Genomic DNA, 13,213 nt, shown 5'->3' on the forward strand with positions numbered 1-13,213 from the left:
CCATCTACATTGCGGACTGCAGGGCTCACAATTCAGATCGAGTTGCGATTGCAGATGACGCAGTCCAGTAGGCAACAGACATTGCTACTAATGCAGCCCTCCCGGACGACGCATCATCGCTAGCTGTGCACACGCGGAATGCTTCTGATGCCCCTACCTCAGTGCACCACAACCTATGGACCCTTTATGATAGAATCTTTTGTATATGATTTCAGATCTGCTGCTGCTACCTCAGTGTACCACAAGTCATGAACCCTTTACGATAGAATCTTTTGTGTATCAGTTCACATCTGGTGCCCCTAACTTAGTGCAGCACAAGTCACGGACCCTTTATGATTGATTCTCTGTGTGTGATCTGATGATTACTGTTGTACTTGTTGCCAGCACCAACCATTCCCTGAGGACTGGCTTACACTCACCCCACGCGCATCCAGCACAGATGTCACTGGACATGTGACCCCGGTAGTAAAAAGGTGTCCGTCGTACCCAGTTCCACTATCTATCTAACTGTGTCCGTGTGTTCATTATGTATGCATGAAGCTGCCCCAGGGCCCTACCACATTACATATTGCTGTGGACAGTGCTCGCAACCATGTTACCTCTGGCAGTGGGGAAAACTTTGGTTATGTAACTTTGTCTCGGTCATTGTATAAGTACATAGGTAGAGACTGGATCATTAGAGGACTGCAATGAGAGTGTTTAGTGAATTTATAAGTGCTTCGTAATTGGCGGAGTGATTGTATAAGTATATATGTTGGCAGATCCTAACCCCCGAGCACGAGCTTGGCTCTAATTGGCTGCCCTCCATGTGCCAAAAATGGAAATTTGGGCTTTGCATAGCCCTGTATTGCTACAGCTGCAACACTGAATGTGAAATAAACATTCATATCCACACAGATATGTCATGTGCACGATCTTTCATGTGTGGAAGTATGGATGAATGTAGGGTCAGTGATTCCCCCTACCTTCCATGTTGGCCATGTTTTAGGGCTTGGGTCACAGGGTGACACATTGGTGCTTGCGGCCCGGGTAGCGGCAGCACTAGAACAGGGACACCCTCATCAGTTGATTCCTCATACAGCCCAGGACAGAACCTCACCCAGAGCTACGGAGTCATTGTTCACAGCCTCACGCAGGACTGGCATATGCCAGGCCAGCCCAATCCGCTTATGCATACAGGGAGGGACAACAACGCTACATGGCCCAGATTTTCATTGTAGTGATCTGCTGCTCACAGGCATAGTTGTCAGTATACCACAGCCACTCCCTGATGGCTGGTTTACACCCACACCACACCCATCAACCACAGGCATCACAGGACACGTGTGACCCTGCCAATAAAAAGGACCGGGCGCACGTGCTCCACGCCATTTCCATTTCAGACTTGGTGCACCAGATGCACTGCGGCTGGCACAGGCACACCACCATGGAACAGTGACTTTTGGTGCACTGAGATAGGGGCACTGTAAGTGCTGAGCGGATGTGCAGCCTGCGATGATCTCCAGTCCCAGTGGTCCAGACAGGTCAGGTTTTGTGTGCCCTGCTGGACCGCAGTGTAGGCCTGAGCCATTGACCAGTGGGGGCCTACCGCCACATGGCGTGGCCTCACTGGTCACAAAGTTAGTGGCACTGCAAGGGCTGAGCGAGTGTGCAACCTGCGATGATGGCAGGTGCACTGGTATGTCCTCTGCCATGATAAATCAAGATGCAGCACCAAATGTGAGACATGGTGGCCTGCTGAGCGGGGCTGCATGATGTGGAACGTGCCCTGTCTTTGTAAAGGTGAGCAGAGAGACCTTGGTAAGCAGGGGCTGGCAGACACCTCTGGGCAGAGGTAGTGGATGGGAGGCAGCAGCCTGGGTGTGTGGATACACAAAGGTGGGACAGTAATTTAGGCATGCACAGTCATATGTACTCTGCCATTACTGATTCTGTACTATGCTTCAGATGAGTGAGCTTGAGGGTTCCACTATGTCCCGGCACGTGGTTGGAGACACACCAGTGGTGGACAGGTGAGCTGTGAGGGTTTTCTCCACAGTGTGGGCACTCTCTGTCCCTCTCATCTCTTCCTTTTTCTCCCTCACACTCTTTCTTTCTCTCACACTTTTTCTCTCTTTCTCTCTCTCTTCCTCTTTCTCACTCTTTCTCTCTCTCTTTCTCGCTCCCACTCTTCCTCTGTTTCTCTCTTCCTCTTTATCACACTGATTCTCTCTCTCTTCTTCTCTCTCTCACCCTTTCTCTCTTTCTCTCTGTCTTCCTCTCACTCTTTCTTTCTTTCTCTCTCTCTCTTCTTCTCTTTCATTCTTTCTCTCTCTCTCTCTCTCTCTCCTTTGATGGACGCATGACGCACTTCTTATCTTGCTTTTTGTCTAACAGGCTTGTGATGATTCTTGGCCATCCTGGCAATCAACACCCACCCTGAATTGTGAATTGGGGTAATTCAGTTCAGCAGTTCGGGCTGTAGCCCGTCTCAAAATTTCCTTTGGAAATTAAATGGAGAAAATGCGTTTTGGGACCCTCCTTTTTTCTCAGCCCCCGTTCGATGAATCACCCCCAAACGTTCAGGATAGGAGCTGACCTGGATAGATTTTTTTTGGGGGGGGGGTATTTTGTGAAGATTTGTCAAACGACGCCAAAGTTATTAGCAAATCAGAAAATGCTTTTCCTATGGGAACTAGGTTTGAACTATAACTACCTACTGGAGACCGCTAGTAGGTAATTCATATATAAATATATACCCTTCCTGCGAGTACCAAGTATCATTTACTTCCCTTGTGTTGTGTGTGGTGCAGTCAACTATAGGGCCTGCAAATTCTCTGCTCAATGTTGGCTTTTACCCCTCATATATAGGGTATTCTATCGCCCTTGTAAAGTGTGTGTTGTTTTACTGTGAACCTTATGAGAACCTATACACTATTGATTGGTCGTGTGACTAGCACAAGTCTAGTGAGGCATGGGATACAATCCTGGTGACTGTGTGTTATTCTTCTATACTGTGCTGACCTGATTCCATATCGGTATGTTTGCCTTTTCCAGACATTATCACCAAGGATAGTATTCTATTTTTCTTAATTTTCAAGTTTTCCGGGTCCATGCAAGGGACACTCATCCACTCCAGGCTTTCCTTTGCATTTTGTAGGGCTCATTTACAAGTCCCTTGTGCAGCTTTGCCCCGCCGTTGTGTCACTTTTTTGGATAAAACGGTGGCTCTTCATTTGCTCCATATTTACAAGGCTGCATGTGTCACTTTTCGTCAGGTTACATTGTTTTTTCCTGTGTTGGAATTGCCTGTTTTGCTGTAGTTTATAATATATGCAAGGTAGGCATTCCATTGGAAGCTCCTTCGTAAAATGTACGCAATGGTATTTATGGCTTTTATTTGCTTGAAATGTGTTAAACTCCCTACGCCTCTAAAACCCAGCCATACTAATGATGCATTGTCTATTGCAGGAGAAACGGACCAGCTGAATTCACTTTCAAAGAAGTAATCTTCAAGGACATCACGTCCCCCCAACAGAAAAGTGCACACAGGAGGTAGGTAGCACAGTTCATGACACACTACACTAGAGGAATCACTTACGTCACATAGACGTGTTCATAGTAGTACACATAAGTACACTGTGCTCACTTGAATGCGTGATGTACAGGACCAATGTAATAGAGTGCAAGGTGAGTTTTTCATCTTTTGACACTCTATTACATTAGTCTACATACAGTAGGCTATTGTAGTATAAACTGACAAATTGCCTTTTTTTATGCATTGCTGAAGTTGCCTCAGTTTTATTACCAATTACAGCAATGCCCCACTTTAGTGCCAAATGCCTTGCAGTCTCCTTCACATGGATATGTCAGGGTTTCCGACGTCTCCTTGAAACCTTGTGGCATGGAGCCCCGTATTGTAAATACGGTGCATCCATGGTGTCGCAAGGATTTCTGCCCTAGGCGCAAGAAATTCTGACTCATTGCTGCATTACCACGGCGATGTGTTAATTCTCGTACATGAGCGCTTCTGTGTTGTAGCTCTGGTTTTCCATTTATAAATCAGGACTTTGATGTGTAAAACCTTGTTCCATGCCTTGCTCATGAGGTGAGAAGCTTACTGAATCCGTTGGAAAGTTTATGAGTGCTTTCTTATGACATCAGAATCTTGCACCTGTGGTTTACCATTGTTTTAGGTTCGTCACATGATCTTTGTTAGACAAATGTATATGGAAGAAAACACAAAGGGGGCCCGGAGGAGATTTAAACGACCAACGAGGGCAAATTTCCCAATTAAATTCACAAAATACACAAAGGCCCTTGGGTCTGTCAAAAGAAGAAGTAGAAAAAGATGAGCGAGACTGGCTAAAAAGAATGTGTCTCTTTAAAGGATGGTTTCCCTCACCCACCAAAGGTGGCATGCTTCATCATAGGGACTGCTCTTTGCAACATGAAGCCTAGTCATGGTGTAGGCTACAACCCCCTCGCTGCGAGGGAGGAGCTAAGGGAAGTTTTGTTTTTAAAGGAGTTCTCACTGAGAACCAATGCAAGCTAGCAACATTTAGTGAGGGGTACAGTGCTGATGGAAATAAATTAAAACTAACTACAAGTCTTGCCACTATCTTTCATTCTGGCTGCCTTGTGCTAGGATTACAAAGCAGCAAGAGGTTAGACCAAAACCATTAGATCAAGTCGTACTCTTCTTAGATAGACAGGTTTCAGCTTATGACCCAGAAAGTATTGTGGCTTTATTCAGGATCTAGAATAGGCTACTGCTGTCAGAGTGATGCCTGAAAAGAGTGAAAAATGGCAACACTGACAAGTGTATCGGTACGTAGAGTGTGATGCTGAACTGGTGATCCAGGGGTAACAAGATGGTGGATTCACCTGTGGTACCTGCTGATGTCAAGCACAGTGCTCCAGATGTTCTTAGCAAAAATTGCTTAAGGTGCATATGCGACTCCAACTATCCTGTTTGGGGTTGATACCTCCTCATGCTACCGGAAGGACAGGAAACCCATATATTTTTGCCTTGTTTCTTCTTGTGCAGCTTATGACTATTCAAAATCCAGAGTGACCCCTTGATTTTTTTTTTTTTTATAAAAATGTACAGACTTACAAAAGTTTCCTCAGAGAAGGGAACCGAAGAGCCCTAGAGAGGTGGGGTTGATGCACAGTTGAGCTAAGCTTGAGGCTGATGAAATTACTCACATGCAAATGTGATCTGGCTGGTAAACAGTAGCTCTATTGTAAGCTAGAACAAGCGATGGCCAACTGAAGGTCATTAATGACCTCCTCTACAAATCTTTGCTGTAGAACAAGATTTGTTCCCCTCCTATGTCTTTACAGTACCTGCAATAGGGGGCAGGAGAAGCTTACCCTCTAAAACAAGATGATGGGTTCCCCTTGGAGAATGTCAAATCATGCTACTCCATAGAATTAAATGCTGGAAGGGCTGTAAATCATGATTAGGGGAACTGGTTCCTCGGTCTTCTCCTTACCCAGAAAAGTCTTACAAACATGCAATGATCATAATTTGTAAACTAGGTTCATAGATTCATAGGACACGCAGCCCAGCATTACACTTTGTGGAGCCCTTGTCAGCTTCCACACATCACTTTACGCACCATGGGCTTCATGATTGTATTGTAAGTTTTACTTTCATGGTTGTTGCCAGCAGCAAAGCATGAATGGTTGGCTCTTCCAATTCTTGTTATGAGTGTTCAGCCCTTTTTGTTGAAGTAAATCTACTACCAGGGGTGTGAGGTGAGTGGGGAGGGAGCATTACAGGAAGGGGACAGCCATGTAAGTTTGTGCATACACATAAAGTTGAATTTTTTTTCATGGGTGATCAGGAAAGCGTCACTGGCCCGTTTCCAACCTTGAAAACTTTACAAATTCAGTTGTTGACTTCTGTCAAAGGCAGAAGTAAATATATTTCCAGAGTGATGCAGCAGGAGGATAACACTTTTTAACCCCTTCGCTGCTAGGCCTTTTCCCCCGTGCTAAGCCTTTTTTTGGCTATTTGGGGTAGTGCACGCTTAGACCCCTGTAACGTTTTGACCACATAAAGTATCCACGCCAAATATGTGTCCTTTTCTTACAACATCATGGGGATTCTAAAGGTATCCAGGGTTTGTGTATTCCCTTGGAGGGGTCCCAGAAATTAGCCAAAATACAGCAAAATTTTGTTTTTTTGGGAAAAATTAGAAAAAAGGGCTGCAAATGATAGCGTCTGAGTTTTTACCTGCAAATGGTATCAAAAAAGAGTTTGTGGGGCTGAAATCACCATTTTCCCAGCTTTTAGGGAATGACAGACTTTTGTCAGAAAACCAACATTTTTTACACAGTTTTGGCATTTTTCTGGGACATAGCCTATTTCGGCTATTTTTTGTGCTTTCAACCTCCTTCCAGTTAATGGTAGAAATGGGTATGAAATCAATAATGGATCCTGGAAAGCTATACATTTAAGAAAAGTAGACACAATTCTGAATTCAGCAAGGTGTTATTTCTGTAGATCCTTCAGGGATTCTTTATAGAAACTAACAGTTAAAAGTAGGATAAAGTGAAAATTAGTTGAAAAAAACAGCCTTTTCTGACATCTTTTTTACCTGTAAAATCTTCAAATTATGACAGCTCTTTGAAAGCAATATACCGTTACATCCACTGGACGTTTTTGGTTGTGGATATATATAGGACTTGTAGGTTCACCAAGAACCCGATGATCCCAGGGTCAAAAACTGAGAAGCAATTTGCAATGGCTTTTTATTATATACTGGGTATATAGCAATTATTATGGGAAAATGTATACATGGAAAAATCGGTATGAAAGACATCTATGTATTTCTGAAATGGGAACAAATTATAGAGTTTAGAAACAGTAGATATTTGCACATTTTCGAAATTGGGAATATTCATACTAGCTTGAGAATTATCTGTCATTTTGCAAAATGACTTATTTTTTACACAATGTCTTTCATTTGGAAGGCAGAAATGCATCGAAAGTCAATAGGTAATAACAGTTGCTTTACAAATCTGAATTACCCTAAGTCTCCCGATAAAAATGGTACCTCACTTGTGTGGGTAGGCATAGTGCCTACGACAAGAAATGGCTCAAAACCCAACGTGAGCACACCACATTTTCACAATGAAAAATTACCCTTTTTTTTGCAAAGTGCCTAGCTGTAGTTTTTTAACCTTAGCTCTGCCGGGACCTAGGGAAACCTAGCCAACCTATACATTTTTGAAAACTAGACACCCAGGGTAATCCAGGATGGGGTGACTTGACTGCCTCCCACCAGGTTCTGTTACCCAGAATCCCTTGCACCCCGTGTTCCCCAAAGTCTTCTGAGAAAAACGGTACCGCACTTGTGTGGGTCGGCCTAGTGCCCGCGACAGGAAACGGCGCGAAAGGCAACGTGGACACACCTCAATTTCTCAGTGAAAAATTACCCTTTTTTGTAAATGTGCCTAGCTGTAGTTTTTGAACCAGCTCTGCCGGATCCTAGGGAAACCTAGCAAACCTATATATTTTTGAAAACTAGACAACCAGGGAAATCCAGGATGGGGTGACTTGACTGCCTCCCACCAGGTTCTGTTATCCAGAATCCCTTGCAAACCTAAAACATTATTAAAAAAACACATTTTCCCCACATTTCTGTGGTGGAAAGTTCTGGAATCTGCGTAAATCCACAAATTTCCCCCCACCCCGTGTTCCCCAAAGTCTTCTGAGAAAAATGGTACCTCACTTGTGTGGGTCGGCCTAGTGCCCACGACAGGAAACGGTGCAAAACAGAACGTGGACACACTTCAGTTTCGCAGTGAAAAATTACCCTTTTTTGGCAAAGTGCCTAGCTGTAGTTTTTGAACCAAACCTCTACCGGCAACTAGGGAAACATAGCAAACCTATACATTCTTTAAAACTAGACACCCAGGGGAATCCAGGATGGGGTGACTGGACTGCCTTGCACCAGGTTCTGTTACCCAGAATCCCTTGCAAACCTAACAAATTGTCAACAAAACCAAATTTTCCCCATATTTCTGTGGTGGAAAGTTCTGGAATCTGCGTGGATCCACAAAGTTCCACCCACCCCGCGTTCCCTAAAGTCTTTTGAGAAAAATGGTACCTCACTTGTGTGGGTCGGCCTAGTGCCCGCGAGAGGAAACGGCACAAAAGGCAACGTGGACACACCTCAATTTCGCAGTGAAAAATGACCCTTTTTTGCGAAAGTGCCTTGCTGTAGTTTTTGAACCAAAGCTCTGCCGGTACCTAGGGAAACCTAGCAAACCTATACATTTTTTAAAACTAGACACCCAGGGAAATCCAGGATGGGGTGACTTGACTGCCTCCCACCAGGTTCTATTACCCAGAATCCCTTGCAAACCTAAAAACTTGTAAAAAAAACACCTTTTCCCCACATTTCTGTGGTGGAAAGTTCTGGAATCTGCGTGGATCCACAAATTTCCACCAACCCCGCATTCCCCAAAGTCTTCTGAGAAAAATGGTACCTCACTTGTGTGGGTAGGCCTAGTGCTCACGACAGGAAACGGCACAAAACGCACCTAGGAAGATCTAGCTAACCTATACATTTTTCACAACTACATACCCAGGGGAATCCAGGATGGGGTGACTTGACTGCCTCCCACCAGCTTCTGCTACCCAGAATTCCTAGCAAACCTAAAAAAAAAATTTTTAAACACATTTTCCACACATTTCTGTGGTGGAAAGTTCTGGAATCTGCGTGGATCCACAAAGATTCCACCCACTCCGCGTTCCCCAAAGTCTTCCAAGAAAAATGGTATCTCACTTGTGTGGGTCGGCCTAGTGCCCGTGACAGGAAACGGCGCAAAATGCAACGTGGTCACACCTCAATTTCGCAGTGAAAAATGACCCTTTTTTGACAAAGTGCCTAGCTGTAGTTTTTGAACCCTAGCTCTGCCGTTACCTAGGGAAACCTACCAAACCCACAAATTTCTGAAAACTATACACCCAGGGGATTCCAGGGAGGTATGGCTTACATGGATCCCCCAAAGTTTCCTTACCCAGAATCACCTGCAAACCTCAATTTCAGCTGAAAAAATCACTTTTTCACACATTTTTGTGTGGGAAAGTTGTGGCATCACTGGGCTGAGACAAATTTCCTACCACCCAGCGTTCCCCCGGGTCTCCCAATAAAAATGGTGCCTCACTCGTGTGGGAGGCCCAAGTACCCGCGACAGGCAAGGGCCTCCATTACAGAAAGACTGTAATGGTGGTGGGCGTGGGGGCATTGGCGTGCCCATTTCGAGCAGCCCCACCCTAAAAAAGAATGGTGCAAAAAAAATCCCTGGTGTTTAGTGGGTGTTCTGCCCCCATGGGGGGCAGATCAGGGGCTGCTGCCCCATCTGCCCCCCAGGGGGGCAGGAAGGCTGTAATGTTTGTGGGAGAGGGGGTGGGGGCACTGGCATGCCCATTTTGGGCAGCCCCCACCCTAAAAAAATGCACCAAAAAAAACCCTGGTGTTTAGTGGGCTTTCTGCCCCCCTGGGTATTGCCCTCCTGGGGTGATCCCCAAGCAGGGATCCACTGGGGAGAGGTACCATTGGAAAGAGGAGATTCTCCCCTTTCCAATGATACCTATCCCGTCTTTCTACGTGCCCGGCGAACTGAGATAGCCCCCTGAGCACACATAAAGTGAAACTGAAATGAGCCTAAAGGCTAATTTTAGTTTCGGTTTCTGTGCAATGACGACAGCGCGACGTGCGCGCTGATCTTCATGGCACAGAAACCAGGGAGGGGGCCTCGGGAGCTGGGGAAGCTCTTTCACAGCTCCCAAGGTCACAGGGGTTAAATGGAAATCCCTCTGCTGTCTGCAGCAGAGGGAGTTTGTGCCCCTGGCCTCATGACGGAATGGCTCCTTCATGAGCACAGGGGCACCGATGCTCATGACAGAACCATTCAGTCATGAGCATCGAAGGGGTTAAAGGTTTTTTCATTTAAAGGTGATGGCATTTAGATGTGGGTAATTGTAGAATGTGTCCTTATTAATGTGGAAATGCCACCTTATTGTTAGAATTGGGATTTCTCAGCCATTTCTCTGATATTGTTCTGCTATTCTGTGACTGTCAGTAATTAGTTTCCGGGTGTCCTTTATGAACATTTTCTTTTTGACCCTGCCTATCCACATTTCAAACTTTCAACAGCAGATGTGAATCGATCCATATACCTGTCCACCGAGAGAACTGCATGTCTTTCGGTGTTATTTACTGTGGCAGAACCAACATCTGCCCTAGTTCCAGTGTCTACTACCAAATATGTAGTCCCGGCTGGGTCACAAGAAGAAGACAAGGGAGAAGACATCATAGGTCTCCTCATGGAGGCATGGGCAGTCTGACCTGTAACTCACCTGGGATATACTGCTGGCTCTCTCTCCATGGAAATTCTTGCATTCCTCACCGGGGTTTGGATGGAATTGCTCTGCATAGAGGCACTGACCCGCTTGCTTCTGGGCAGTCTCCTGAGTGTTACAGTTAGGAAGGGAACAATAGGGGCTTGTAGTCAGATTTGAAGGTACAGTCAATGGCCAATGTTACATCAGAATGGCCGCCTCACATGTCAGATCACTCCCTCCATCCAGGGATCTCCTTACACCCAGCTCGGGCATACATAAGGTGCTGTGAGGCAAGTGCCTCAAGGCACCTCCAAGTGGGCAGCTGCAACCAGTGACTGTAAGTGGAAGATGCATTGCAAAGACATCCATAGGGGGTGAGTGTGAACGCAAAAATCCATTTTTACCTAGAACACCCAAAACCATTGAACCCTTCTGCTTCATTAACAATGACCTCAGTAATTGTAAGGATGTCAATGGGATATTCTTGGACAGGAAACTGCAGCCCATGAGCTTTACATCTCCTTATAAAATTGCAAGATTCACCCACTAACCATTGTGAGTATATATATAAACCTACCCACTCTGGAGGCATCCTTCCTCTCTTATAATGCATGCTGTTCCTACAAGAACCATCTCCTGGGCACTCATGAGATCTACTGAGAACTAAGGAAGTGGACACCCTCTGTCCCAACGCACACGTCTCCACACCCACGTAAAGCCTTTAAACGGATTGAACCAGATCCATTGTGCCTAAAAGGAAATATAAATGTGCTGTGTATTGGTTTCAGTGTAAAGAATGTTAAAGCACGTAACATAAGTAATATTCTTCCTACCTGTAGATACCTGTAGAGCCCAGTGATGGTTGCCATAGCAACAGATGTGGGTGGTAACATGTCACCGATGACAGCAGCCAGGACCCCTTTGGACCAACAGCTGTAATTAGGGGTTGGAACCGACTCCTCTCTTCCTGATAATAAGCTCATGATGTTCAGAGTCGCTACAGCCTCGCTTACACCTGAATTAAAGACCTCAAAGCCCAGAGTGATGTTGGGTAAAAGGTCAGGGTTCTTGTTAATCTCCTCAATGGCGAAAACAAGGGCGAAGTAATGTCGAAAGAAACGAGTGGTAAAGCTGCAAGAAAAATATATTTATTTGAGTTACTTATTACGCATTTGTCTTTTGAAGGCAAAGTTTCCTATTTCATAGAGTTGCCATTGTTTATATATTTCACACAGTAGAGACAGTAACAAGCGGCCTCTCTCTTCATTATCCCTTTCCTCTCCCACTAGCAATACCTTTTGTGATCCCACAAGGATCTATACTACACTACACCTCCCATCCTATTTAAATTCTATCTGGAACCTCTTGGGGATTTCTTCAACTTATCGAGTCTCTCTTTCCATCAATAAGCAGTTGATAAGGAGATTTAAATAAGAAATAAAAGCAGCAATTTCTTTGACCATATCAAAGACTACCTCTTGAAAAGACAAAGGTTAAGGGCAGGCCAGATATACAACCTTTTTTTGCTGTCGGAAAGCAGAATTCTGCCCATTAGCTACCCCCAAAATATGATTAGCAACTCGCTATTAGGAAGGGTGTCCCTTCTTAATAGCGAGAACAAATGGCAAGTAGGTGGTAAACCATTCGCAAACAGGAGGGGATCCCCAGGTGACCCCTTCCCATTTGTGAATGGGTGCACACATTTTTTTTAAGAGTACAGACCACTGCCTGCCCTTAAAAAATGAAATCCTATTAGCATTGTTAATTCAGTTATATTATACAAGAACCACTTTATGTTTTGATATGTGAGCTTAGAGATAAAAAGTGATTTAAACAGAAGAACAGGTCACTATATGAAGTGGGCAATTGATTTATCCTTTTATCTATAATCCAATGGAGCTGAAGTATATATTATGGGAATGATGGTATGAGTAAGTGAAGGAGAGCAATTACACCGCTATACCTAGAGTAAAGTTATGGTGCATTATTAAGTGTGGTGAATATATGGTTGTTGGGCCATTGCTTGACAATTTATGGTGTTCAATCCCAACCCCCGATCCCTAAACTGGACTGAACCTAGTTTTGCAACTGCACACTGACAGTCCGTTACTCACTGTGAGTCAATGACGCTGAGTGATGCTTGGGGCCTAGGCGTACCCTAATTTATCAACTCAGCAAACACATAGCATTAAGGAACAGTCTCCACTCCTGATGACGTAAGGATGAAATTACCCCAGTTTTAGTCTGAAGCCTTGTAGTGCTGGGGCTTCAAGTCAATCAAAGAATGAAGACATGATCACCCCCACCCTTTCCCAACTTGTCGCAGGGGGTGGGTGACAAGCGCAAGGGTTGAGCAGCTTAGGACTCTACCATGAAATTCTAGAAAAACGTATCTGGAAACACATCATGTAAAAATTAAATGGTTTTCCTAGAAGATTGGCCTGATACAATATATACTTCAGGCCACCTACTGTAAAAATCCATGGGCCCGATTCACAAAAATAATCTGAGACATAATCCTAATTTCATGACTTTCGGTATTCACAAAGGGCATTTAGGAGTAGTAAAGTTAGGATTCCTATCTTTACTACTCCTAAATGCCCTTTGTGAATACCGAAAGCAGTAAAGCTAGGATTTTGTCTCAGATTACTTTTGTGAATCGGGCACCATGAGTGCAAAAGCATACTGATGTCGGTGGGAGAAAAAAACTAAAAGGTCCTACCATAAACACGCTAATCTTGTTCCAGGGACTACTAGTTAGTACAATAGGAATCAAAGGGGGAGAACAGTTCTTTGGCTTTTTTCTCCAAATTGTGCATACCACACATCTTTTGCTGTTCCATCAATATCATTATCCATTGAAGG

General features: G+C 44.6%; 1 protein-coding gene across 1 annotated transcript in view; it reads right to left on the reverse strand.

The window, feature by feature from the left end:
- LOC146788731 (vomeronasal type-2 receptor 26-like) overlaps positions 1-11,900 on the reverse strand; it is a 712,759-nt gene extending 700,859 nt beyond the window's left edge. Inside the window, exons 1-2 of the mRNA XM_085630952.1 lie at positions 11,866-11,900; positions 11,182-11,479 (exon numbers count right to left, since the gene is read on the reverse strand). Of these exons, the coding sequence (XP_085487078.1) occupies positions 11,182-11,479; positions 11,866-11,900 (333 nt within the window). The remainder of the gene's footprint in view (positions 1-11,181; positions 11,480-11,865) is intronic.
- Between the last annotated feature and the right edge of the window lie 1,313 nt (positions 11,901-13,213).

The sequence above is a fragment of the Triturus cristatus genome, chromosome 10 (genome assembly GCF_964204655.1).
Source record: "Triturus cristatus chromosome 10, aTriCri1.1, whole genome shotgun sequence".
Lineage (NCBI taxonomy): Eukaryota > Metazoa > Chordata > Amphibia > Caudata > Salamandridae > Triturus > Triturus cristatus.